Source organism: Lontra canadensis, unplaced genomic scaffold, assembly GCF_010015895.1.
Source record: "Lontra canadensis isolate GAN:19392208 unplaced genomic scaffold, GSC_riverotter_1.0 scaffold7, whole genome shotgun sequence".
NCBI lineage: Eukaryota > Metazoa > Chordata > Mammalia > Carnivora > Mustelidae > Lontra > Lontra canadensis.
The window spans coordinates 22,060,197-22,087,741 of NW_022631001.1; the positions used below are offsets into that span (position 1 = coordinate 22,060,197).

Sequence of the window (27,545 nt, forward strand, 5' to 3'; positions counted from 1 at the left end):
GCTCCATCCAACAATTTGGGAAGGGACTCTGTTCTCAGAACTTTCTTGAGGCTTCTCTGGGCCAGGATCCTGCTGGGCTCAGTGGGAAGATACAGCTGGGCCCGCTTTGCCCATGGGGAGCTCACCTCAAGAAGGGAGACCACAGGTAAACAGGGGATTACAGGACAGGATGGGAAGTCTAGGGCCAGCCCTACAGGATTCCTGAGTGCCACTGTCAGCCCCAGACTTAGCTGCAGATGGACTCAGAGGCAGGGAGAACTTGTTCTGGGCTCAGAGAAGGGGCCTGGAGCCTGGAGACAAGGACGGCGAGGACAGCCCTACATCCAGAGAACAGCACTGGGCCCCAGCCCTCTCTGGTCTTTGAGGCTCATGAGTGACATGATCCCACATGTGGCTCTCTGAGGCCCTTCCAGCCTGGATATCTACAATCACCCCTGTCTACAGGCTGCAGCAGTGACCTTTGCTGAGGGCTCTCCAGCACCTGGGTCCCCCCAGGACCATCAGGAGCCAGACCCCAGGGATACGCACCCTGGGGTGGCTTTGAAAGATCACACCCCCGTTCAGAAGGCATGACAGTAGGGCACCTAACACAGTCCCAGCCCCGGCTAAGGGCATAGCTCCCTCTGACAGCTGGTGGATGCTCCCTGCTTGCCTGGGAATACCCATCATGTTCTATGAATGTTAATTACCAAAACATGGGTAACGCAGCCCCCACTCGCTGAGCACCGCACTGCATAGGCCCTTTGAGAACAGTTTCCCGTTTTGCCCTAACAAACTCCAAGAGGGAGCTACCCTCATATCCTGGTTTTTCGTATAAGTAAACAGAACTAATTACAAAGCTACCAAATGGTGAGGCAAGGGCTTCAACCTAAGCCATCAGGCTGAGATGCCCAGAGCTTGTAAGGCCTGCTGCTGGCTCCTTATAGGAAGGGCAGGAAAGGCAGAGAGGAGCAGGGGGCAATGACTTGTATCTGCTGGCACAGGAACCCGTATGCAGTCCTGATGGACTCTATACAGACCAGCAGTCCAGCCTCTACCCCAGCCTCCCCACCTCCTCAGGAAGGGAGCTCTCCCTGTGGGATTAAAGGGCTGCACTTCTAAGTGTCACCACAAGAGGGCAAAGTGTCAGGACCAGAGCCAGTTCTTTCCATCATGAGCCCTTGGCGCTGGTCCAGAACATCAGCACTTGGAACCAGGAATCATGAAACAAAACAAGCTGGACCACACCCGCTGAACAAGGGAGAAAACTGAGGCCAAGATAAGGTCGAGGACTGAGTGGCTAAGTCTATACAGCAGGTTCTGGCAGGGGGCCTCCAGAGCCCCAGCTAATGGCGGCTCCACACTGCACCCGATTCAGGCAGCTTCCACATTTCACAGGCGCCGGTTCTGCCAGGGGGCTCCAGGGACACTGTGGGCCCCCAACATTCAGGTGGGGACACATCAGGATGCCCGTGGGAGGCACACAGAGTCCCAGCACCCGGCCCTGGAGAACCTAAGCTGGCAGGTGAGGGGAAAGGGATTCTGCTGCTCAGCCAGAGCTGGGAGCCCTGGTGTCACCCCACCCCACACCGGCACAGGCGTTCATAACGTCACACCTGCCAGCTCAGGCTGCACCTCCCCGGGCCTGCAGTGAGGGCCCCACCCCAGGCCTTACCTTCTGCCACAGTGACTCCCGGGAGGCAAGTGACGAGCAGGCCGCCACAAACCAGCAGTTGCCCACTTGGCCCTGGTGCAGGTCGTGGGAGCTGATGCCATCCACAAAGAGGCGGGGGTCCTCACAGATGTCCTGCGGAGAAGACAAGAGCGGACCTCACTGCCAGTGTGGAGACTGGCCCGCCTCTCCTGGCAGACCGGGGGCCCCAGTGTGGCCGGTCAGTTTCTCCGAATCCAGCTTCCCCCGGGTGCTGCCCAGAAGGCCCTTCTCCCTTCCCCTGGATGAAGAAGTCTGCCCTTCGGGGCCAGAGGTTCAAGGGTGAACAGATGCTGTGGAAGGGCTTGGGGGACTGGCTCCAGGGTACCCCCTTCTGCCTGCCCTCTGTGCTCTTCCCCAGCCAGCAAAGGGTCAGTTCCCATCCTCCCCCAGCAGCAGCAGCCTGGCAGTGCCCACCCCAGCCCACCCTCAGGGGCCCCCATTCACACAGAGGGTGGGGACCCCAGGCAGAAACAAATAGCAAACTCACAGAGAATGAATGAGTGGCAAGGGCAGGGGAGAAGCAGGGAGCTGACCACACCAGGCCCCGGGCCAGCACACCCTCAGGCTGTCTCACTGGACCCTCAACCCCATGGAGGAGTGTGGGGTTGTTATTCCAGTTTATGGTCAAGGAATGAAGGTTCAGAGAAGGGCAGTGACTTGTCAAGGACACACAGCAAGCAATGCCGAGCAGAGCTCCTGGAGGGTCTTTTGTGTGGCCAGTGTGGGTCCAATGGGCCAGGCAGAGACAGGGCTGGGCAGGAAGGCAGTGCCCTTTCCCCTTCCCAGTCCAGGTCTCTGCTTGGGGCATGCAGGTGCCCACCTGTGTCCCGAAGCATCTTTACTCCACAGAGCTGAGAGAGAGGGAGGGAGTGCTCCCCAAGGTGGAGGCGGTAAACACTGAGACAGGCCTGCCATGCACCAGTCATCCTGCTGGCACCATGACCCATCCTCACCGTGATCCTGAGACGTGGGCACTATGCCCACTGTACAGATGAGCAAACCAAGGCCCAGAGAGGTTGGACAATATGCCCCACACATAGCTGGGCCTGGCTCCATCACAAAGAGCTACTGAGGTCCTACCACAGGCAGCCAGTAGAAGGCAGCAGTCAGGAAGACACATTTGCTGGCTGTGCAACTTCGGGCCAGCGCCTCAGCCTCTCTCAGCCTCCATTTCCTCACCTGTGCAAAGGAGGCACACCCCTGCAGGGCTGTGGGGACGCCACAAATCCCAGAAGCCGGGCACTCCACAGGGATAAGGGGAAAATGGCTAGGGGTTCTCACTAAGGCGTCTGGGATTCCTGTTGCCACCTCTGCCTGGGAAAACCAGTGTTTTGGGGGGCCAGATTGAAGGCCCTAACCCCCTTGAGGGCGTGAACAGCTCCAGATGGGACTTTGGTGTGACCCAGAGCCAAGCCATAAGGTGACGTCCCCATAATACAGACTGTGGCATGCTGCAGGTCGAAGGGATTCTGCCCCAGGTCATGGGAACCCAGTGAGGCTGGAAACTTGCAGAGCAGCCGTGCTATCAGGAAAAAAGGCAGGAAGAAGCTGGCCTCCCTCCCCACCGCCCTTCTTATCTTCTCTCCAGGGCCTGGCCCACAGGCAGACCAGCGCCAGGAGCCAGGGAGAGCAGTGACTTAGCACCTGCCTCCCTGGAAGGGGGAGCAGGGTGGGAACTGGGGGTGCTGCTTCGTACCTGGAGGACCCCAGCCACATGGCCACCACGGGAGGTGACCTCCTCGTACCCCTCCCCTTCATATCCTCCCAGCCAAGGTGCTGGAGAGACATGACTGGCCGGTGGTCCACAGAGGAGGATGCCGAGGCCCAGGAGCCAGTGACAACCAAGGTCGCATGGCAGTAAGTGGGACAATGGGACACAAGGCAGGTGGGCTGGGCTCCCTGACTAGGTCTCCTCCCTACTAAGCAGGGACCTCCGGCTGACCCCTGGGGCAGGGCCAACCATCCCAGCCTGGCCCTGGCACCTGGAAAGGGGCTTTGGCTCCAGACCCTTCTCTGGCCCCTGAAGAGAGACTGAGCATAGGGGTCAGGAGTCTTGGCTCCCAGGCTCAGTGCTGCCCTGAGCCTCCGCGGTGAAGCGGGGTGCCTCCAGCCGGGCAGGGAGCCGAGAAGGGGTAGGGGTCTGGGGCGTCTTCCTACCACCTGCAGGCACAAGACTTGCCAGCGTGAGCTGAGGTCGGTGGTACCTGGACCCGCCCCAGAGTCCAGCAGCCACCCGGGGATACCCTGCATGGACAATCACACGAACAGCTCCCAAGGAGTGGGCGCCGGCTCTGTGCCCAGCATTGTGCCACACCACCCTGTGAGGTAGGTACCACTGGCCTCCCTGCTTCACAGATGAGGAAACCAAGGCACAGGGAGGTGAAGTCATTTGCCCAGCGCCACAGAGGAAGAAGTGAAGTGAGATTCAAATTCAGGCAGTCAGCACCACGGCCTCCGGGGGGCTAGGACTTATGACACAAAGCCATCCTGCCTCCCTGACAATCCCGCACCTGTCCCCAGCCCAGCTTGGGGCTTCTCACTATACAGCAATGAGACCAAGGGGTCAGAGGCAGCCCAGACCCTCCCCTCCCCCGAGGGCCAGGATCTCAAGACCTGTGTTTATCCTTCCATCTCTCCTGGGCTATTGTGTAGGCACAGGGCACAGAGCTAGTCAGGGCCCATCCCTGGAGGAGGAAAAGCCTGACTATGACCCTCCATGTGAGCCAGCAGCCATGACAACAGGAAGCCAGAGAGAGATCAGAGGAGGCTGCCTGGAGGCAGTGACACCAACAGAGCAGGCAAGGAGAGGGACGGTGGGTAGGGAGGTCTCCAGAAAGAAATGGGGACTCCAAATTCCCCCCAAGATGGGATCCAGCCACAGTACTGAGACACATGCCACCTCTGACACATGCTCCCTAGGCTCCTGGCCACGTGTGCTCCCTTCTATCACTGTTCACACTCGGGGTCACCCCCACCCGCACCAGCCTGCGAGCTCCAGGACAGGGCCCAAGCCCAGCTCCGCCTACTATACCAGCGTCAAGAGCAGGGCCTAGCAGGTTCTGCTTGGGCCGCAGGAAGGCTCCCCCGGAACAAGGGAAGGCAGAGTGGCACGCACGACTGGGCCCAACAGGCATCTTCAGGGAGCCCTGGACCAAGTCATCTCCCAGGGCTGGGAGGTGACGGCTCTAATGCTCCATGGACCTCTCTCCGGGGCACGGCCTTCTACATCAGCAGTCACCTCTCGGCCCCTCAGCCCATCAGACCAGTTCCACTGGACATGGGGCATAGCCCAGAACTGTCTGCCTCCAGGGCACGACAAGAATTTCGGGTGTGCAGGCCCAGTGTACAAACAGGCACGCCCCGAGACAGCGGACCCAGGCACATTGGGCCCTCGTCTCCCGCCCTCCTGCAATCTAAGATCCCGGCAGGAGCCGACCCCATGACCCAGGACAGTAAGGCCCAAGAAGAAAGCAGTACGTCTGCCTGGGACAGGGCAAAAAGGGCAGGTTCTCAGGAGGAACGCCCACCCCACACTACCTCTCCGCCCCCAGCAATCCGGTCCTGCAAGGCATTCTGAGCATGTGCCCAGAAGGGAATTGTTCCCGGGCAGGGCCGAGGCCCAGATGGCCAGCCCCAGCGAAACTATCTGTTCCGTGGCATAAAGGGGCCTATATTCCAGCACAGCCAAGGAGTGGGGTCTTCTCCGGGTGCTGGTGTGATGAACGTGAGCCCAGGACTGGGGGCTGGGGACCACCAGGCCACTAGGGGGAGAATTCCGGGGGGGGGCCTCTAAAACTGCCATCTGTTTGTAGAACCCCTATGTGCTCCCTTCTTGGTTCCACCAAAGGACCTGCAAACTTATTTCCAGACAAGAGGAGAGGCAGAGTGCTAGATGGGGTAGGGGGTACTCGTTTCCCACAGAGATGAAAAGGGACCCCCTACAAAGGCCCTGGCCTGAGAAAGGAGGAAGGCCCTCACACGTCCACACCCTCAGGATTCCCCCTGAGTCACAGGCCTTGACTGACAGTCTCCTTCTCTTATCTCCCCGGCCAGGCCTGTGGGGGAGGCCAGCAGGCCTTTACCAAACTGGAAGGAACAAAGAAACAATGAACCTAGAGGAAGGACGAGGGTGTGGGCCCAAGGCAGGTGCCCTGGGTGGGGAATGAGGTGGACGAGGCCTGGCTCCACCCACAGAGTCCACAGGAGATGGGTCTTTCCAGGCAGGGCCAGCTCTCCGTCCCCAACCAGGGATGGCAGGGAGCAGGTGGGCGAGAGAGGGACCCGGGGCCTCTGGCTCCCATGTGTAACACCACAGATACCTCGAGTCATCTCAACCCCCAGAAACCATGATCGGCAGGAGTTAGTCTCCCCATTTAGAGATGAAGCAACTGAGGCCAAGGGAGGGGAAGTGACTTATTCAAGGTTACACCTCCCATGCCCCTCCTGGGAGGTGGGGCCAAGTTCACCTAGCTCAAAAACGAGCCTTCACATTCCATTTTGGGAGAATGCAAAGTGAAGGCCACCAGGCCAGCAGGGAGAGAGCCTAACTGAGATCCTCAAGAAGAGAGAGACCATGACACTGAGCAACTTAAAGAGAAGGGCTGAAAGTGGGATGGGAGTGAAGAAGGCCTTCCCAGGGGCTATCCAGAAAGAGGCTTTCACTCTATTTATAAAGTCAGGTCACAGGCCACAGGAAGTAAGACTCCACAGAAACACAGCTGCCTTAGGACAAAGTTCCAACTCACTGGCCAAGGACCAAGCAGCTGGGAGTTAATGGCCACCCCACTGGGCTGGCCTCGCCCCATCCGCCTGGGGCAAGCCGGGCCTGACTTCCTGCTCCACCAACCAGCCGTCCTGACCGCCTGACCACAGGACGAGCCCCACACCAACTAGCAGGCTGCTTACACAACCACCATTACACCCTGGTCCACCCCATCTCACCTCCTCATCCCACCCCCCCTCAGCTGTCCCTGGCCTTGAACTCCGCCTCCCAAAGCCAGAACCCATCCCTTACCACCAGCCCTGGGGTGCACTCAGATATCTCCCTGTCAACACCAACCACCACAAGCCCTCTGTCACCAGCCTCCACAGGCAGGGCAGGGAGGCTCTGTTCCTCCTCTGGCAGGGAAAGGAGCCCAGAGAGGGCATGTGACTCCACCAGGATCACACAGCAGGGGAATGCTGAGCCCAGGCAGGCTGGCATTTCCTCCTCTCACCACACTGAGCCTAACCTTCCCCAGCCATGCCTTGCCAGCCTCCTTCCAGAGTCACGGATCTAAAATGTCTGCGTGCTGGCCAGAGGGCAGGATGAGGGCAGCAAAGGGGTGGAGTGAGAGGAAGGTAGAGAGCTCAAATGTCTCCCCCCCCCACACACACCCCTAAGACCTCACAAAGGCCCTTTGAGGCTGGCCTCCTTCCCCACCCACCAGACAAAGGACAGAGAGGAAGGCGTGGGGGTAGGGGGCCTGGGAGGCAGGAATATTATGGCCAGGCCAGGAGGCTCCTGGGAGTTCTAGAGAACCAAGGTGTTGGGCAGAGGGCCAGGGCAGGCAGGACTCCTGGGTCCCGTCCCGGCTCAGTTACCGGCTCCCTGGGCAGTCAGGGCATGCGCCCTCCTCCGATGGCCTCAGTTCCTCTACCTTTCAAACACCCCAGTCCAAGAAAATACACAGGCTTTTTGAGTTGTAAGGGACTTGAGATCACAGCCTAGGAGAGGAACACGAAACCTGAATCCCATTTTCCCAAAATGTCCAGGAGGTCGGAGGGAACTTCATAAAACACAAACCTGCCCTGTCACACCTGCTGAAAGCCTTGTGCCCCCCACCCCCGGCCTCCAACCACCCTCCCAGGCTCCGGCTGCCCCAGGACACACCAGCCCCACCAACCACAGGACCCAGGCTCCCTCTTCCCTGATGTTCCCGCCATGTCCCAAAAAAGCCTGAGAGTTTCAAGTCTCCCATATTTTCTACACGGTGCCTCCCCCCTCAACCCCAAGATGCCTCCTCTAACTATGGGGCAGGGAGCACAGCACAGCTCCCTGCACCAACATCCCTCCTATGTCACCAACTCAGTGCCAGCAGCCGCCCCCTCACCTAGGTCCCGGGGGCACCCACTCTCACATGCAGGGATTGGGGTTAAAGTGGACAAAATTGTGTCATGAGGCCCAACAGTTCTGTTCAACACTTTCTACCTCAGCGACCAAGGCTGGGCAGCAGCCAGACAGATGCCACAGATTCACCATTCTCGACAGTAATGGTGTCGCTGCCGGTGCCGGGCACCGGGCTCGGTGCCACGCCTGCTCACAGGCCGTCTCTCGGGAGGTTCCCAAAAACCCTCGAGGGCACTGTAACTTCTTACTGCTGTTATCAGTATTGATGAACCATCACCATAAATACTTTTCATTTGTGGCAAATGACCGTCTCAGAATCGTTACAACAATCAGCAAATCGCTTACATTCGAATGTCACTCTATGCTCATACTAGAGTAAAACATTCGCCTCGTTTTTAAGCCCCAAACCACCCTGAGTTTTATTTTGGGTGCCAGGGCACTCCTTTTGCCCTGTGAGGAAGCTGAGGCCCAGAGAGGGGGCGAGGTCCTGGCCAGGTGGCGGTGGCCCCAGGATGAGGGCGATGGCCCGGCTCCCTGTCCGGGCAAAAACCCACAGCAGGAGGGCCCTCCGTTTTCCCAGCGCCCCGGAGCCTCGGGGTGACCAGCCACCAGCCTATCCGCTGCACACTGGGCGGATCTGGGCCGATTCCCCTCAGCTCCAGCTGTGGCCAGACACTGACCTTGGGCCGCTTCCATCTGACCGTGGGGCCCGGGGAGCCCTGATAGTACAGCGAGTCATCGGTGGCCGGGAAGTTGGGGTCCTCGAAGAGCACCTTCCTCCGCAGACAGGCCCGCTTCAGGGCAGAATAGTTCTGGTCCTCGTAGGGCTTCACACACGAGAACATGGTGGCCACTGCCCCAGCGGGGGGGGCGACACAAGGCAGCAGAGAGCGAGGCGGGCACGTGGGTGGCTTCTGCGGTACCTGGGACAACAGGAGGGTGAGAAGATCATCACTTACTGAAGAGACTGGAGGACCTGCGCCCGCTGAGTCAGGGGAGCCTTGGGTAGTGGGCACCCTCCACCCTGTCGCTCAGGCCAGAAGCCGAGGCTCAGAGGCGGGGACAGACGCGGCTGCTACAAGCACGGCAGGGACAGGAACCGACTGACCAGACACCTTGTCCTGAATGCTCTCACTTCTGATGCTTGGAGGCAACATCAGCCTCCCCGCCAACAGGCCATGGGCTCAATCCCAAGGTGTTTGGGGCTCCAGGGCCGCACCCGCCTGCTCCTTCCCTTGTCCCCAAATCCCCCTACACCTCCTAGGGCTGAGTCAGACTCCTGCCCAACTCAGCAGCTCCCTGGCTGCTGTCGCATGCACAGGAGAGCAGGGCCACTGCCTCCAAACTCCCCTCCTCTAGACCCTCCCCACTTCATCTAAAGGTCCGTTTCTGCCCTGTGGGGAGGGCGCCCCCCCTTGTGGCCATTGTTCACATTCATTCCCTGGCCGCCCTCTGCCTCCTTCACCCTGCTTCCAGAATAAACATCTCCTCATGGCTCCTTAATCCTACTGACCTAACCTCCCCTGAGGCCCAGATCCCTCACTCTGTAGCCTCCCAGGCTCCTACGCCAGACTCTCCCTGATGACTTCACAGACTTCACCGAGTCTCTCTCCCGTACAGTCTCAGAACAGGCTCATCCGGGCCCCGAGGGGCAGCGACCCTCGTTGACCCTCCCCCATCCCTGCCCTCCCTCTCCCTCTGGTCCTGGGGCACGGCACCAAGCCGTGTTCTGCTCACCTCCCCTGCCTCATGACCCCATACTCAGCCTGGACCTCTCTTCGGTTCCGCCAACCCACCCACCCCGATGAGGGCCCCCAGCGCCCACGGGCACCAATCCCACACTGAACTCCTCATCTCCCTCCACCCCTCTCACAGATTCCCATCCCAGGAAGCAGAACTGCAGGCGCCCATTAGACCAGAAGCCCCAAGAGCAGGGTCGGCTTGGTTGGTTCCCCGTGCGCGTGCAGCCCCTGCACAGAGCCCAGAACAGAAGGAGGCTGTTTCTGTCAGCTGCCTCCCTGCAGCCCCCTTGGGCTGGCAGCCGTGTGCTAACCCAACACAAGGGACATGGGCTGGATGTGGCCAGGGAAGGCCGTGGGAGGAGGGCTCAGGCTGGGGAGCAGCAGCTGGCCTGCCCCTGAGAGGCCCTGACTGATGCTCAGATGGCCAGACATCAGACCCACAGCCCCCGTATCTCAGACTCCTTCTGGGCTGCTGGCAGAGCTCCACACCCATGGGTCTGCTGGTCCTGGGGTCTGCCCAGGGCAGCAAACTACCACCCCACCGGGTCATAGGCTCTGGTTTCCCAGCCCCATTGAGGAAAACCAAAGTGAGGTAGGCTGGCTCCTGGGGTGAACACAGGTTTGAGAGCAAGTCTGATGTGGGTACCAGTCCCAATTGCACCTCTCACCTGCTGTGTGGCCTTGAACAGGTCACTCAACCTCTCTGAGCCCCCATTTCCTCAGCTCCACAATAGGAACAACAACATTGCTTTAACTAACTGGAAGATCTGTGATAATTAGCCCACGGCTGAGAAGACTGCTTGGCAGGCCGGAGGGAGGAGAATGAGAAGAGGAGACAAGCCACCTTTCACTACCTGCCAAGAGAGAAGCTCCATCCCTCTGGCATCTGCCAGCACACCAGCTGGCAAGAGGGCCGTGTGCAGTATTTGCAAACAGTGCTGGCCAAGTCTTTCATTGTTCCCATTTTTCAGAAAAGAAAACTGAGGCTAAGTGAAGGGAGGAGCCTTGGTGGCGTCCCATGGCAGAGTCTGGAATTGAACCCAAATCCTTTGGTGCCTTCATCTTGGCCCAGTGGTCCTGTAGCACAGAGAAAGGTCCAACGCCACACACCCTGACTGAGCCAGCCTCACAGGAAGGGAAAGGGGAGGGATTTGATGGGAAAGGGAGAAGCAGGAAGGGCAGAAGGTGAGATGGGTGGTCAGTATGGGATCCGGATGGACGGCAGGGAGATCAGAGGGTTTGGGGTCCCTGCCTGGCGAGTGCCAAGGACACATAGCAACCTCACCTTCTGCCCTACATCCATACCGGGCCTGCTCCGCTGCTGTGTGACATCAGGCCAAACACTTAGTGTCTCTGGCCATCCCTCAGCCAGGAAGGCCCAGAACCCGGCCCACTCTCACCCAGCCTCCCAGTATTAGAGGCCTGAGGGAAAGAGAAGAGGGGAGCCTCGAGAGAGCCAACCCCTGGGCTTCTGGCAAATGGCCAGCCAGGAGAGTTATTAGCATCACAGTTTCCGGAAGGGCCTGCTCAGGAAGCAATTAAAGCTGCAAGAATTAGATCAAGGAAGCTGAGAGCAGGATCCCAGAAATCAGCTCTAGCAACTCCATGTTCAGAGCCCGAGGGCCCAGAGCCGGGGAGCAAGCTGCCCGAGGTTACACAGTCAAGCTCCCGGAGAATAAGGGTTCTGGTGGCCTTCTAGGCCACACCATGGTGAACGCTCCCCGGGAGGACAGAAAGGAGGTGGGGGCAAAGAGAGGAGAGCTTGGCTGGGCCCAGGCCAGGAGAACGGGGGCTAGGCCTGGCTGAAGGTCTGCCCCAGCTCGGCCATCTCTCCAGCCGCATCCCTGCCAGCAAGGCTGCTGCTGGCCTACCGACGCCAGGTTCTTCTGGCCCCAGCCTTTGAGCACACGGGACCTCATGGCAACTGTCCTCCCACACCTTTGAGGGCCCCACCCTTTCCACCCACTGGGTCAACAACCCCACGGGGTCAGAGTCAAGAGCCTCTGAGCTTTGCCCTCTCCCTGTGCAGACATGAGCACTGGAGGCCGTGGACAAACCGGGAGTCAGGAGAGCCGGCTCCCAAACCCAGGGGCTCTTCTCTCTGGGCCTGAGCTAGGAGAACGGCGCTTCTGGTCTCTGGACATCTTCACACAGTGCGCAAGTCGGCATTAACAGGAAAGCCCGAGCTTCCCCACTGCCTTCAGCCCGTCCTGTTCCCTCGGTGCCTGCCCAGCTCACCCGACCCCTACCATTCATTCTGCATGCTAAGCTAAGCGCTAAGAGCTCCAGGCAGTTCCGTAAAGCGTAGAGCCGTAGGCAGAGCCTCCCCACACACTGTCCCTTCCCTGCTCACCTGTCACAGCTCAGCCCAAGGACCGCCCCCCTCCCCTCTCCCCCTCCACAGTCCTGGAACCCCTGCGACAACACCACCACATCGCCCCCCACCTGCACAGGACTCATCCATCCCCCCAGCCCAGCACACCCAGCTTCTCTGTCCCCCCAAGGGTCCAACAATGGGGGGCGGATAAAGTCAATCTATACTGAAGGAGCCGACACAGGTGAAGGAGGAACCTCTTCTGCGTGGGGGCGGGGGGGGGATCAGGCTCGAAGAGCAGCGGGGACCACCAAAGGTATTAGCTTTCCGTGTGGGAGCCACACCAGCACTCAGGGCTCCTGAAGGCAGGGCCTGCCCATTCCCACTGGGCCAGGCCTCCAGGCCTCTCACTCTCCCCCTCCCGCCCACTCCCGCTGGCTGTGTGCCAGCCAGTCTCCACACCCCTGCTGTCCCCAGGGGCATCATGGACACCACCCAGGCTCCCTCTGCAGCAGCCAGTCCTTCTCTGGCTCTTGACAGAGCACTGGCTTTATATCCTAATGTCCTCTTATGCTGTGCGACCCTGGATAGGCCCCATCACCTCTCTGGTCTGTGTGGTCCTTGCCTGGAAGAAGAGCTAACGGGCCAGGGTCTCTGGGAGCATCAGAGGAGACACGGCCGCACAGAATGCCCTGTATTCCCGAGGGAGGCCACTGCTGGCGTCAGGGGTACCCCAGCGCATTTCCACACCCCTGCCAGGAGGGCAACGACAACTCAAGGTCCCCGTCCCCAAGGGACTTCATGTGGTATGGCTAGTGTGGCCAAAAGACACAAGGCAGCAGGGAACACGTCATTCAGAAATTCCAGCAAGAGCAATGCCAGGAGGCCTTCATAGAGACCAGGCCCCAGAAGCCGGCCATTCTTTAGGAGACAAAGGACACTCCAGACAGAGGGAACAGCTCAAGCCAAGTCTCAGTGGCAAGAAAGTGCAAGGTCACCCAGACCCAGCCCGGCGTGGTGGGGCCCGCGGATGGAGCATGGGGCTGCTAAGTGGGCACAGAACAAGGGTCTGAGAGCACTCACCAGGGAGCTCAGAGCAACCAGTCTGGGACAGGCCAGTTGGACCTGAGCTCCAGTCCTGACCGCACCACTCAGTGCTGTGCATCTTCACGCAAGGCGTGAATCCCTCTGAGCGGCTCTCTGTCAGCCCTACCTGATTGAGGCTTCTCAGGTGACTGGAAAAGAAAATGGCATCGGCCCAGGCCTGCCCTGCAAGACTCTGTCCTCACCTTGGAAATGGTGTGGACCTGCCTCCAGGAGGCTGCAGCCTGGCCCGCTGTTCCCTGGGCCATCCGGAGGCAGTGTGGACCACCGTGCAGGTAAGGGCTCCTCTTGCCGGTCACACTGAGCCAACGGGGCTGTCGGCAAGGGGCCTTCCCTGAATGCTGCAGTCACCACAGCCAGGGAAGGACAAGAGTCTCGTCCCATTTTATAGATGAGAACATCGAGACAAGTGTCCAAAATCTGGAGCCCATTGGCTGGATCCCAAGCTTCCAGACTCCCTCTCACACCGGGGCTTCCCAAGACAGGGCCCTGGATTAACACCTGCGCATGTACTCTGACGTGGCAGTAAAGAAGTCAGAAAGCTCTGTTGCCCCTGTGGGGCTCTCTCCAGGACTCCCTCCGAGAGCGAGCTCAGTTCCGTCTAACGGGCCCTGGTCCACCCGCTTGACAGGAGGAGAAGACCTCAGCAGACACCAGTGCCTGGCAAAAAGTGAACGGCTTTTTCTGCTGTTTTTACTTTAGCACCAGTGGCTTTGGACTTGTGGAGAGTAATAATGACTTTCCATTTAGTAGACACACAGTTTCCTTTAAGAAATATTAAGGAAAAAGGAAGTTGATTTAAAGAAAACTATGAAGTTTACAGTGGTGTGGGTGGAGGTGGGGGGCGGGGACCTGGAGCCCTGGAGGGCAAGGGACAGTTGAGGAAGGAAGAGGGTGGGGGGGGCGTCGCACTGCAGTTAACAAGACCCATCACAAAGCTCTAATAACTTAGTGTGGTACTGGGCACAGTGGAGACAAAGGACCAATGGATCAGAACAGAATAAAGAGTCCAGAAAAAGGGCCAGAAGTAGGACACTTGATTTATGGCAAAGGTGATGCCACAGTGCTACGGGCCAAGAATGGTCTTCTCAATGAATGGTGCTGCATCGACTGGGTTATCCAGGTGGAAAAAGATTCATCTTGACCCTTGCCTCCCACTCTACACACAAAACAATTCCACAGAGATTGCAAATCTAACCAAAAGGATAAACGATAAAGCTTCTTGAAGAAAACATGAGAAAAAGAGCATGCCCAAATGGCCAAAGAAGAAGAAAAAACCCTCGACTTCACGAGTCATCAAAGAAATGCAAGTTAAAACCACCACGAGAGGGGTGCCTAGCGGGCTCAGCTGGTAGAGCACGGGACACTTAACCTCAGGGTCGTGCGTTCAAGCCCCATAAAGGCGTGGAGCCTACTTAAAAAATAATAAAATAAAATGCCAAGAAGACACCACTCCACCCTCACCAGAATGGCTACAGTGAAAACCACACGCACACACGCCCTCCTACGTGTACAGCTTTTCAGCACTGGTGGTAGAAGGTCTACACTGGTAAAGCCACTTTGCCCAACTGTCTGACCATATGTATTAAAGCTGAACAAATGCATCGTTAGCAGTTCTACTCCTAAGTATATACCAAACAGAAACGCATGCAAACGAGGCACCTGGGTTAAGCGTCTGCTTTCAGCTCAGGTCATGATCCCGGGGTCCTGGGATCGAGCCCTCTGATGCGGGGCTCATCAGGCTCCCTGTCCAGTGGGGAGTCTGGTTCTCCCTCTCCCACCGCCCAACCCCCACCCCAGCTCATGCCCTCTTTCTCTCTCTCTCACTCTAGCTCAAACAAATAAATAAAATCTTAAAAAAAGAAAAAGAAGAAGAAGAAGAAGAAAAAGAAAAAAAGAAAGAAAAGAAATGCATGCATATATTCACTGGAAAACATGTACAAGAACGTTTACCACAGGAGTGTTTGTCAAAGCTGAAAATCAGAAAAAAAAAATCCAATGTCCATCAATAAAAGACAGGATAAAGACGGTGTCACAGCAAAATAGTATCCGGCAACAAAAATGAGCGAATTACTGCCGCACACAGGGCCCCAGGTGGGCCTCACCAGGGTGACAATCAAGAGAAGGAATACTGCCGCCCCATTTGCATAAAACTGAAAAGCAGGCATAACCCATTTGTGGTAAATACAAGGCAGAAAGATGGCTGGCGTTGGCAGGAGTGACTGCCAGGGCCCAAGGGGCCTTCTGGAGATCCGAGAATCCAGCTTCTGGTGGTGGGGAGAGGCTGTGCTCACTCTGCTGGATGCCTGTGGTTTATGCGCTGTTCCACCCGGCGGTCATGCTGTTCCACCCGGCAGTCATGCTGTTCCACACGGCAGTTACGCTTTCATAAAATGTTCAACCAAACAGCCAGCACGATGGCGCTGGTAAGAAGGGCTGGCTGAATCGAGTGCTCCCGATCCTGCCAGTTCTGGGCCCCTGACAAGCCAGACACTCCGTATCTGGCACCCACGGTGGGCCGAGCAGGGTGGGGAGCAGGGAGGGACCCCCAATCCTGGCCTGGCCTTGGGACATACAGGCTGTGTGACCTTCTGCAGGCCTCGTCCTCCTCCTTCCAGAATGCTGTGGTTTTGACACCAGGAGTACTCCAACCCAAAAGAGGGTCCCACAAGGTTAGGGTAGCACCCCCATACCCCAACCTGGGCACACGCCTCTAGGGTTTCCTCTCTGAGAAGGGGGTGCAGCCAGCAACCCCAGGAGATATCCCTGGTGCTCAGGGCAAGGAGCTGGGCTGACCCAGAGTGGCAGCCGGGGGTGGGGAGGAGGTCACAGGCAAGGCTCACCAGAGCCTAGCACCGGTGCCTAACGCCAGCCAGGGACCGGGCTCCTTCTGAGGCGACGGAGAAGTGAGAAGGGTCTGAGCAGGTGAGGGACTAGAGACCCAACTGGCTGCCATATGGAGAATGCACTAGCAAAGTATGAGGCTAGAGCCGAAAAACCAGAAGGCAGGCCACGGGACTTGAAATGACAGACTCCTGTGTAAATGGAGAGAAGGCAACATCTAGAGCTTCATGAGAGGGAGACAACTCTTCTTGGTGAGAAGCCGGCTGTGGACGTGAAAGGGAGAACTTGGGAAGGCCTGCTGGGGGTCCCCCCCTCTGAGCTGGGATTCCCCACATGCCATCATGTAGGTGCCCATTGTGCAGCACGGGCCCGGCACAGTGGGCTTCATCCAGTGCCAGACGAAGAAGCCAGGGATGCCCCACACCCACAGCCCAGCCACCAGAGCCCCCCATCTCCCCTCCTCGGCCTCCCACTACACCCCACTCCAAGCAACAGGGCCCCCTCCCCTTCACCGCATGATCAAGGGCAGGCCGCACAGCTGCGTCTCATAATTCAAGGGACACAGACAATGCCGATGTGCAGATCTGTGCTGACAGCCGTTCTGGGCTGGCCCTGAGCTGACAAGGAGGGTCAGAGCCTCACCGCTGTCTCAGGGGAGGCAAGGACAGACAGACATGACACAAACCATGAACTAAGCCAGACACTCAGCAGTCAGCACTCCCAGGGGGAAGGCATGATGTAGGCTGGTTTACAGGGATGGGAAGAACAGCGGTATCTCTTCAAGATGGAACCAGAGCAAACCAGAGCAGGGCTTGAAGGCCAGGCCAGACCCGCAGGGGGCGGGCGAGCAGGACCCACTCAGTCCAGGTGGAAGGAAGGCAGGAGAGTGTGGAGGGAGAACTGGAAGTCCCCAGTGTAGAGCAGGGTTGGGGGGGGTGAGAAAAGCTGGCAGGACCAGTTCTGCCGGGCTGGGACACCAGGATGCCAAGCTTGGGCTCTTACTGAAGGCACAGGGTAGCCAAGGAGGGGCAGAGGGGTGAGACGGAGGGGCGGGTGCTGAGGAAAGGGGCTGAGGCCGTGGCCCAGGCAGGGACAGGCCAGATGCCAGGGAGGGCCCTGGAAAGGGAGAGCCCCAGAGTTTGGTGACTGCCTGCTTGTCTGCATGGCTTTGGCTCTGTCCATGTATGCCCCCACTTTTCTCCTGCAGCCCACTCCCACTCTCCTCTTGCCCCCCCCCACCCAGCTATCACTAGCCAGCTCCAGGCGTATCTCTGGGTTACTGTGGGTGCACTCTGGTCTCCTGCGTGTACTGGGTGCTGAGGAAAGCATGGTGGGTGGGGGAGGGAAAGTGCACGAGGAGGGAGAGCTGGGCCACAGGTTCACGATCCGGTTCACGCTCCAGGTCACACTCCGGGCTCCAGCAGCAGCACCAGGGGGCCGGGCCCAGTGAGTCACTCCAGCCAACGCGCCAGGCGGCCTGGCACCAAGGCTGGGAAATCCTGTCTTTCTTCTCCACTCCCCAACCCCCTATCGTTCCTGTGTCCAATCCCGTCCCCACCCAGCTGCAGGGATCTTCTGGAACACAGACACCCAAGCAAGTCACCCAGTGCTTGCAGTTATGGATGGCCTGGAGAGAGCAGGGCCAGGCACGTGTGGGGCACAGGCCTCTCTCTGGTACTGGGGCGCTGATGAACCCCCAGCAGAGCCCGTGAGGGAAGAGCCAGCTTTGGGCTGGATCTCTGTGTGGTTCCGGCTTTGTCCGAGGCCTCTGCCCCACAGCTAGCTGTTCCTCGCTGGGCCTTGGGTCCCCCCACAGGGTGTCGTGAGGAGGCCGGGAATCTCGGCCAGCAGGCATAGCTGGGAGAGATACCTCCAAAAGGAGCATTCCAGCCTGGGCTCTGCTGGGCCTAGGGCAGGGACAGGAAGAAGGCACACTCATGCAGGCAGGGGCTCTCCTGGGCAGGGCATGGGCTCCAGGCAGGGCAAGCGGTGAGCTCATCTGGTGGGGGCACTAAAGGTCACGCATCCCAAGACACCCAGGGCAGCTGGTCACCCTACACTGGAGCTCCAGACCCCAAACCACATCCTGTGAGAAGGTGCAGGAGGGAGGGGCAAATGCAGCAGAGCTCACCCTCCCTTCCCCTCAACCCCCGCCAGGGGCTGCTTCCTGTCCGATTTGGGTGGGGGTGATGCTGGGAGGCTCTGCTCACAGGTACTGCTCACTCCCCACAAGGGAAACACCCTGACAAAGTGAGACCCCAGCAGGTTACTGAAGCCACCTCGGCTCCACTGTGCTGTGTGACCACCGGCAAGCCCCTACCCTCTCCGGTCTACGGGTTCTCCCTACCGATGGTTGGGGAAGAGGACACTTCCTGCTTTTTTCAATGTGCTGGGTTTGTCACCATGACAGCCTCTTTTCCTGCTTCCAGAACAGGCAGTCTGCTTCTAGCACCATATGCCTCCAAGATTCAAGCTGGAAACCTGCTGGGCTGATACCCGTTTCTCAGACAGGGAAACTGATGCTCAATTCCTAGCTCGAGCTCCTGCACAACCTCTGTACTATTTTCATTGCAGATGAGGTCGAGGGGCTTGGGAAGAGATGCACTGGGGACCAAGCCGGGAGCCTGTCTCCTCTCAGAGCTCTGCTCTGCCTTGCCCTTCATCCCTCCCTCAAGCAAAGACAGTGATGCCCCGCTCATCAGCCCCTGGGAGTTCACCTTCCAACCTTCCCCCACACCTGCCCCGTGCCTGGTCAAGGGGCAGAGGAGTCGGAGTGGGGGGGGGGTTCTGCCAAGAGGTCAGCCCGGTTGAGGAGAGACACAATGCCCCTGGTACCGACCGGGGAGATCTGTTCTAAAAGGGCATGGATTCAGGCAGACAGGGCATGAAAGGCTCACGGAGGAGGAGGCATCTAAGCGGGAACTCAAGTGGGGGGCTGTAATTTCAAGAGGTGGAAATGGAAAGTTAGGAGGAGGATGGAACATTCTGGAAGGAAGAAACCATTTAGGCAAGGCTGGAGGACGGGGTGCAGGGGAGAGGAAGAGGGAAGAGGGGGCTAGCAGAGGAACACTGCCACAGCCAAGTTACAACAGTTCGAAAGCCAGGCAGAGCCCTCGGGAGTGTGCGGTGAGATGAGCCCAGCTCCTTCATGGCTCACAGCAAGGCAGGACCACGGGAAGGCCACGACACCGGCAGACAGACCAGACTCTAGGAAACAGCCACTGAGGCAAACGCAGGGCCCATAGGGCCATGGCCTTGGCTGTGGGGACAATATGGAGACCCACACTGCGGCGGGATCTGCAGCACGCAGGCCAGGGGCTCTCTGGCTGAGGCTCTCCGTGGGGCAGTGGGAAGCCCACGCCGCCTTCTAGGATGGCAACCACGTCCCCGGGGGGAGGTGGTTGGCAGCACCCGCAGCGTCAGTGGATGGCTCGGCACCAGGTCACGTGCCCGCCCATGGCAGCCTCCAATGCCCAGGCTGAGGACCAATCAGAGCCTTCGAATGTCCCCTCCACATCCTTACCCTTGTCCTCAGGTGAGGAGACAGTTATCCTTTTTGTGCCTCAGAGTTCTCGTCTATAAAATGAAGATCTTCTGCTCTCCTGGACCAGTTCCCAAAACACCTCTACTCCAGGCAGGACTTAGCCTCACTGGCCTTACCACACTTATCTGCAAAATGGGGCTCCCGCCAGGCCCCAGCCCTCACCAGATGATGGTGGGGATCAGGAGACCCTGAACAGCACTGGGTTTGTTGAACGAATGTCTGCAATGAGCTATACACCATTCTGAAAGGCCTAACCTACTGTCGGGGGCAGGACAGGGTCTGGTCACTGGGGCAACCCGTGGGGACAGGCCAACACGTTCCCCTCTTCCAAACATCCCTGAGCTCTGGCTGCCATGGTCTCAGGCTGGGCACTAGGGCCAGATGTGTGGCAGCCCCAGGCTCAGCCCACAAAAGCTCCTGGGCTGCGGGGGGCGGGGAGGGAGACTGACACAGGGTGACCGACCGCCTGGGGGAAGCCAGTGGGTGCCATGGGCACCCAAGAGGGGATCTCTCAGAATGGCCTGCAATGAGCCTGTGTGGCAGGCTCACTAATGCCAATCCCCCCCATATATCAGTGTCCTAACTGCTGGAACCGGAGAATGTTCCCTTATACAGCAAAACAGACTTTGCAGATGTGATTAAGGGTCTCGAGTTGTGGAGATCATCCTGGCATATCCAGGCAGGCCCTCAATGTGATCACAGGTGTCCTTATACAAGGGAGGCAGAGGGAGATGTGACCCCAGAAGAGGACCAGAAACTGGAAGAGACAAGGAACAGTCACCCACAGAGCCTCCAGAAGGATCTGGCCTGCCAACACCATTTTAGTCCCCTAAGACAACTCGGACTGCTGACCTCCAAAACACTAAGAGAATAAATTGGGTGTTGTTTTAAGCCACAGCATTCACTGTTACAGCAGCAAGAGGAAATGAATACTGATCCTGGAGAAGACGTGGGTAGGCATGTATGTGGCCTCACACCTCTTTTCTGCTCAAGGGAGTGAGTGCACAGCTAGCAAGGGAGGGTGAAGTTCTTACGCCCTGAACTGCTTCAATGTAAAACAAAGTCACTCCAGACTTCAGTGTTGTAGTTCCTACTGCTGGTCACAAACCACTCAGGGCGTGCTTCCTCCTGACCAGAGTAAGTCGCCCAGTGTCAGGCAGCACCCAGTGGCAGGAGGGCTCTGTGGCACAGCGCAAGGCCCTGTGGCCATCCCTGAACACAGCCATTGAGGGAAGGTGAGCATGGGCTTCATCTGCTCTGGCCGCTAGCCCCTTCTCCCGCAAGCCCACATGCCCCGCTGTGGCAGAAAGCCACAGGCCACCCCAGCCCCAGCCACTGGCACCCTCATATCCCAGGGCAGGTAGAATGGGGAGCAGAAACTTGGGCAGGACAGCAAGCAAATGCTCACATTCCACTAGCTTCCTGTGTCTGAGCCTAAGGGCCACCTTACTGGATTAGAATCCTAAAGGGACTTGGCCCATTTTGCCTTTAGTAAGCAGGGAAAAGCAGGGCCTAAGGCCAAGGGAAGCCGGCAGCCTGGCCCAGCCTGGCCTAACCAAATGCAATCCTGGAGTGTCACCATCAACCCAGGGAGGACAAGGGGCAGAAGAGCTCCCTGGGGGACTTGAGGGCTAGAGGGAAGGAGCCCATATTCTTACTTGAGAATATGGGAGCAGGGGGAGGGAGGTGAGAAGACTAGCTGCAGATGAAAAGACTCCCCATCTGGACAGACAGACTCTCCATCTGTCTGTGCAGCCCCAAGTGGGGAGCTGGAGAGCTGCTCTCAGTGGCTGGGGTAGCCCAAGGCCTGCTGCTGAGAGCTTTTTGTATGACTCTTCAGGGACAGAAGACTCTGGGAGGCCCAGGGACTTGGCTGGGTAGATAGACACGGGGCTTCTGAGCCCCTCATAGCTCTCCTCACCCCGTGAAGGGGGCGGGGCAGGGGCGCTTCTACTTCCAAGGGAGAAAACCCTTTTCCTATTACTCTTCTCCCAAAGTTGGCCCCTCTTTACTGTGGACGGTATCCCTCAGGAAGAAGGCACTAAGTGATAGCAACAGTTAATTACACTCGACCTTGAACAACAGTGAGGGCTGGGGCAGGCATTAGGGGTGCCGATCCCCCCAGTCAAAAATCCACATATAACTTTTGATTCCCCCCAAAACTTTACTAACAGCCTACTGTTAACCAAAGCCTTACCAATAGCATAAACAGCTGATTAACAAATATCTTGTTTGTCATATTATATACTGTAATCTTACAATAAACTAAGCTACAGAAAAGAGAATGTTATTAAGAAAATCATAGGGAGGAGAAAACACATTTACAGTACTGTATTATAAAAAATCCACATACAAGTTGACCCATGCAGTTCGAACCTATGTTGTTCAAGGATCAACTGTACTATTAATTATAATGGCTATCAAACACCAGTTTGCATACATACTTCAAGCAACACGATCTACCTTCATCACCACCATCCCGAATCCCTATCATTAGGCAGCACTTATCCCTGGGCACAGGCAAGGGCAGAGCCAGTCTCAGAGAGGCCCGCACACAAGGCCAGGCCCCGCAGGTAGGAGGTGGTGGAGAGAGGCTTCGAGGTGCCCTCAAGGGCTCTGAGGAGGCGTCCTGTTCAGGGACCAGAGCTTCAGGGCTGTCCCAAGAACCTGTGGGGAAGGCAGAAGCAGCCCAAGGCCTGGAAGCGGGGTCCTGAATGTTACCCCCAAGAGCCCACAGTCTTCCCACAGCCAACTTCCATCTCACTGACTTCCCCCAGTGGTGGTCCCATCTCAAAAGGGGCTCTCGACCCACACTCCCTCTGCACGGGGTCCCTGTGCAGCCCTGGTGCATCCCCCCATTCGCAGCACCCCTGCAAGGGGAATCTCTATTGGAACCCCTTCTCCAAGCCAAACCTAGCCCTGGGTGGGGGACTGGGCAGAGGAGAGGCAGGGGAGCAGGGAGGGGGCCTCTGCCTGCTGTGTCCTCCTCCTCGCTGGCCCCCACAGTAACTCAACCGTCACAAAGCCGAAGATGGGGGACAATTCTCAGATGCACATCAGACCATTTAACGCCCCCCCCCCAACCCAGGCCTTCTCCCTGGACCTGCAGTGCCCCGCCCTTTCTCTTCTGCTTGGTGAACTTTTCAGCCTTTGAGACCCAGCACCACTGTATCTGCAGGGAAGTGTCCCCCAGCTCCGAGGCAGGTTCCTGCACTGGGGTTGACCCACCTGCCCCACCAGTCGAAGGGAGGCTCACTCGGCAATGATCCCACCTCACTGTCCTGGCGCCCAGCTCTGGTCTGACCTTAAGCGGGCGCAGCTGGGTCCACCCGACCCTGCCCAGTCTCCTCAGCCGGGAGCAGCAGCCAGGCCTCCCCACCCCTACCCCAGGACTCTGGGGACCAGAGCAGGGACCAGGACCAAAAGATCCTGAGAGGTCTCAATCCTTTCAGGAAAACACAGTGGTTTCCCCCATGAGGCCTCACACCGAGGGTTGGCTGAACCCTACTCTCAAACCCCTCTCTTCCAGGAAGCCTACCCAAACCACCAACCCCCCACCCCAGGATATTAGGAATACTTGGCCTCAGCACTTCACTCTCCAACGCTAGTACAGGAAGAAGATTCTGACTTGAGAGCCAAGCTGACCCACCTTCAAATTCTGGCTTAGGAGCCCTGAGAAACAAGGTGGCTCACTGCCCCCTCTACCCTACCCTCCTCATCCCAGTGAGGGCCCCGGGGCTGAATCCCTCCAGGAAGTGAAACCTGGACAGACTTGGCACCTGTTCATGATCTTCTGTCCTACTTCACCTGTGGACCCCAGGCAGGTCTCCCCAGGTCCCCAACTCTCAGGGGTGGAAGCAGGATCAGAGAAGCCCAAGATCCATTCTCTCCCAAATCTCCCCTCCTCCCCCGGCCCCCTCTGACACACCCAAGCCCAGGAGCCCAGAAAGAAGAAAGGCCGCCATCCAACCTGGCAGGAGGGTCGGGAAGGGAGCTGGCTTTGGCCCTGCCCTTTCCCAAGCTTCCAGCACCGGGGCTGGGGGGACATCCAGGTGGGGTTGCGGAACTGAACCCACGGCGGAGGGCTGGGAAAAGAACAGGAAAGGGTAATTGTGAGGACGAGAAGCGACCGTCAAGTCGGGGAGCGTTAAACCTCAGCGCGTCGGAACTAAGAATCTGGCTCCGGAGCACCCACCGAGGAGGAGGTGAAAGAGGCCCCCGGCCGCAAGGTGGGGATGGCGGTGGGCAGGAGCCCTGGAGGCGGGGGAGGCTCGTGGAAACCCCCCGCCCCCGCCTGGGGCCTCAAGGCCCGCGCTCACCTCTTCCTCCCCTGCCTGCGGGTTGCGCACCCTCACACCGATTCGTGCTCACCGGGCACGCACCGGCCGGCGCTGCACCCGCACACACACCTCCGAAACACACACGAACACGCGCGCTCGCACACACCTCCCTCTGCGCAGCTCCTCCTACCTGCCGCGCCGCCGCCGCTCGGGCAGGACTCGGACTCTGGGCGCCGCGCGAGCACGGGAACCCGGACTGCACGGGCCTCCCGCTCCGGCCGGGGGATCCCTCCGGTGCTGGCCTGGGGCGGGGGCTCGAGCTCGGACTCCCCGGCCGCGGCCCGCCCCGCCCCGCGGCCTCCGCCCATTTGGGGACAGAGGCGTGGTCTCCAGCGGGGCGGGCGGGCCAGGATTGCTGCGCAGGCGAACTGGCGCCGTGCCGCGGGGCTAAGCGGCGGGGAGGTGGCCGCGGAGTTCCCGCTCGGGGATAGGAGGGGGACTCTAGGCCAGCGCGGCTCGGCTCGTTCAGGTCCCCGCTCTCCCTCCCTCCCAATTTCGCACTGTCAGCCGTTGTGTATCTCCGGGAGCCCCCCCGCCCCAGGGCCGAGCCCAGGTGTGCCCGAGGGTTGTGTGCCAGTTCCGCGGAAGACTTGCAGGCCGGCCGAGCTTAGGGCATGCATCTTGTAGAGAGGCATGCATCTTGTAGAGCCATGCAAGGGCCAAAACAGAGGGCTGGGAAATGAGGAACTTGAAGGGGCGCGTACCCCTCTCTTCCCCACCTCCAAGGTTCGGTACGAGGAGGGGGAAACTAAATCCCCGGGAGGCACACCGTGATGCGGAGAGCTGGCCCCAGGCGCACAGTGTGCCTTTACGCGTGCTGTAAGAGGACTGCAGCAGGAGCGGCATGTTTCTGGAGTAAGGTTGAGAAGATCTGTGACATGCCCAACCGCGGCACACAGTAGGGGCGCAGGGCTCCGAGTAGACCTGCCAGCCTGATCTGTGCCAGCCCACTTTGCAGATGGAGAAACTCCGGCCCACTCACCGGGGTTCTCAGTCTCGGTTATGATCTCATCAACGTCTCAGGCACTCGGACTGTCCGGCCACCACAGCACAGTCTCTGTCCCAGGCCTCGCAGATATTTCTCCCCGGGATGCAGCTCCAGCCCCGCCTCCTCTGCCCCACTACCCACTCCCCACCCCCCGCATCGTCCCTGTCCATGCAAGGGAACTTTCAAACATGCAGCCATGATGACGGGCCACCCTCAGAATATTGTTTCAAAACAGCCCCTGTGACTGATTTCCCCACTCACACCCCATTGCTCGGCCTGTGTCCTGGCTGCCGCCTCCCCAGACCCTCAGGGCTCCGCTCGAGGCCGCCGCCTCCCCCACCCTTAGACCTTGTTTATGCAGCTCGGCGGCGGTCTGAGACGCTCTTCCTTCCCACTCCAGGAGGAAAGTGCTGATCATCAGGCCCCCAGTGCCAGGGCCTCCATCACCAAGCCCCACCCCCACCTCCCCACTCCGAAGCCCCACCCTCCCCTTCTTCGGGGTTCCCACCCAGTTGTTTGTGCTGCCTCCCTGGCCGTGACCTCTCGCAGCCTCTCTTATAATCCGTGTTGGAGCCTTGACCTCCCTGGGAGGTTGAGGCTGATTCTGGAGAAGATAGTAATACTAGGGGAAGCCAGGTCGGCCGGCTCCAGTGCTCACTCTGCCCATCCCTGGCTGCATGACCCAGGCAAGTCCTCTGTCCCCTTTCCTGCCTGTAAACTGGGCTTCTTGGGGAAATGTGTGATGGTCCCCCCAGGCAAACTGTCAGGCCCCTATTGCCAGTTATGCAGGGTTCCCAGTCATGTCTGAGAAAACATTCGCCTCAGCCTGCAAAACAGTGAATGTTGGGTCCCCTTGTGTTTTCAGAGCGTTGGAACCACCATAAGTGTCATGTGTTGATCCCAAGCTTGAGTTCAGAACTCACTCCTGGGCTCCTATCCGTAGTAGGACCCAGGCCCAGTCACCCATCTCTCTGCTTCCATCACCTCCCTACAGAAACAATCTGGTAGCCTTCACATCACGGGGGTGTGAGAATTAAATGTGCCATTCCTGTGAAGCCCCTAGAAAGGGCCCTGGCTCAGAGTAAGTGCTTGGCACAGTCGAGCTGATGCTATGTTCATCCCATCCAACCCCCTCATTTTGGGAAGACAGTGGGTCCTGAGAAGCAGAGATATGTACACATGATTAGTTAGAAGCCTAGGCATTCCAGAAGGTCAGAACTGCAAGGGCCCACTCTGAGCCCATCCCTGGCAGTACCCACCTTCTCTGACAGATGAGGAGAGAGGCCTAGAGAGACGGTGACCCGTCCAGGGCGCCCATCACATTTGGGGGTTGGAGGAGGCACTGGCCCTGCTCTTGTAGGGGTGTGATGGGGGAGGGGGGGTTGTTGTGTATGGTCTGCAGACAAGCCAGGAAGAACCTGGTCTCCCAGCAAGCTTGAGGAAGGGGTGGAGCTCTACTGGGGCTTTGGTGGCTCTCAGTCTTTGTAAACTGAGTCATTGACAGATGCCACCATGGGACCTGCTGTGTAGGTGCTTTTCCCATTAAATTCTCACAGCCAGCCTCTGCAGGAGCCCTCATTAGACCCATGAGCCTCAGGGAGATGCCCCAGTCACACAGTCAGGAAATGGTAGAACTGGGATCCACACCCACCCTGTCTGACTCCACTCTTGTGCCCTCCTCCTTCTCTTCTTCTCTGCCCCAGGGAAAAGCCACCTCTCTAGACCCCTTGACTGGCAAGCCAATCTGCTTGCATCCCGCTGTAAGTGGGAGCTCATTCCCTCACAGGGCAGCTCTTTCGACTCCTCTTTTAAGAGTCTTTTGTCCCCTAAAGTTGACCCACCGCTCTCTCCATAGTTCTGTGGGTCTCCATACCCCCCACCTCACCAGAGCCTGGGCACAGAGTCCTCTCTGCTCCAGTCCAGAACACCCTTATCTTGACTGCTCCTGTATGTAACAAGGGTTCCCAGGAGAAGCTCTTACAATAAAAATAATTTCTTTCAAGCTTTGAGGGGCGCCTAGGTGGCTCAGTGGGTTAAAGCCTCTGCTTTCGGCTCAGGTCATGATCCCAGGGTCCTGGGATCGAGCCCCACATCGGGCTCTCTTCTCGCCAGGGAGCCTGCTTCCCTTCCTCTCTCTCTGCCTGCCTCCTCTCTGCCTATGTGTGATCTCTGTCTGTCAAAATAAATAAATAAAATCTTTAAAAAAAATAATTTCTTTCAAAAATCTCAGCAGATCTAATTGGCTAGGTATTGTTTGAGAAGCCTGGAGGAAGCACCCCAGCGTGGGGAGTGGCTGGTGTCTTGGCTGGAAAGGATTCAAATAACCATGTCGACCAGTTCCCCTACTCCCATCTAGCCAAGGGGTTGTAGAAAGGATTGCAGCCAGGGATTGTAGGCCAAGGACTGTAGGGAGAGAGATGAGTCAGACAGAGTTTTCAGATTGGGAATAGTCACTAACGGTATTCTCCCGAGAGTACAGGAAATGGGAGGGTCACAATGGGCTTCCAGCAGACACATGGAAAATGGTGACACAGAGGACAAGATGATGTTTCAGTTGCTCTTAATCCCAGAACTCTCTGAAACATTGTCTATATTTTGCTAGTATGCTGGGTTTTCTTAAGAGCCAGCTAGAACCAAGTGGGATTCATTCCAGGAATGCAAGGTTGGTTTAACATTAGAGAATCTGTTAATAGCATTAGCTTGCTAGGGCTGCCGTCACAAAGTACCCCAAACTGGGCAGCTTAGACAACAGAAACGTATTGTCTCACAGTTCTGGAGCCTAGGAATCCAAGATCGGGTGTCATTAGGGTTGGGTCCTTCTGAGGGCTGTGAGGGAGAATCTGTTCTGTGCCTTCCTCCTCATTTCT

At 58.2% G+C, this 27,545-nt stretch overlaps 1 protein-coding gene across 2 annotated transcripts in view; it reads right to left on the reverse strand.

The window, feature by feature from the left end:
- Window positions 1–25,120, reverse strand: part of CAPN5 (calpain 5) — a 52,211-nt gene extending 27,091 nt beyond the window's left edge. Inside the window, exons 1-3 of one of the 2 annotated variants that reach the window (XM_032853000.1) lie at window positions 25,027–25,120; window positions 8,483–8,725; window positions 1,655–1,786 (exon numbers count right to left, since the gene is read on the reverse strand). In XM_032853000.1, the coding sequence (XP_032708891.1) occupies window positions 1,655–1,786; window positions 8,483–8,647 (297 nt within the window). In that variant the 5' untranslated portion in view covers window positions 8,648–8,725; window positions 25,027–25,120. Of the gene's footprint in view, window positions 1–1,654; window positions 1,787–8,482; window positions 8,726–23,820; window positions 23,996–25,026 lie in introns of those variants that run through there. The other variant, XM_032853001.1, reaches the window with a different exon arrangement.
- Between the last annotated feature and the right edge of the window lie 2,425 nt (window positions 25,121–27,545).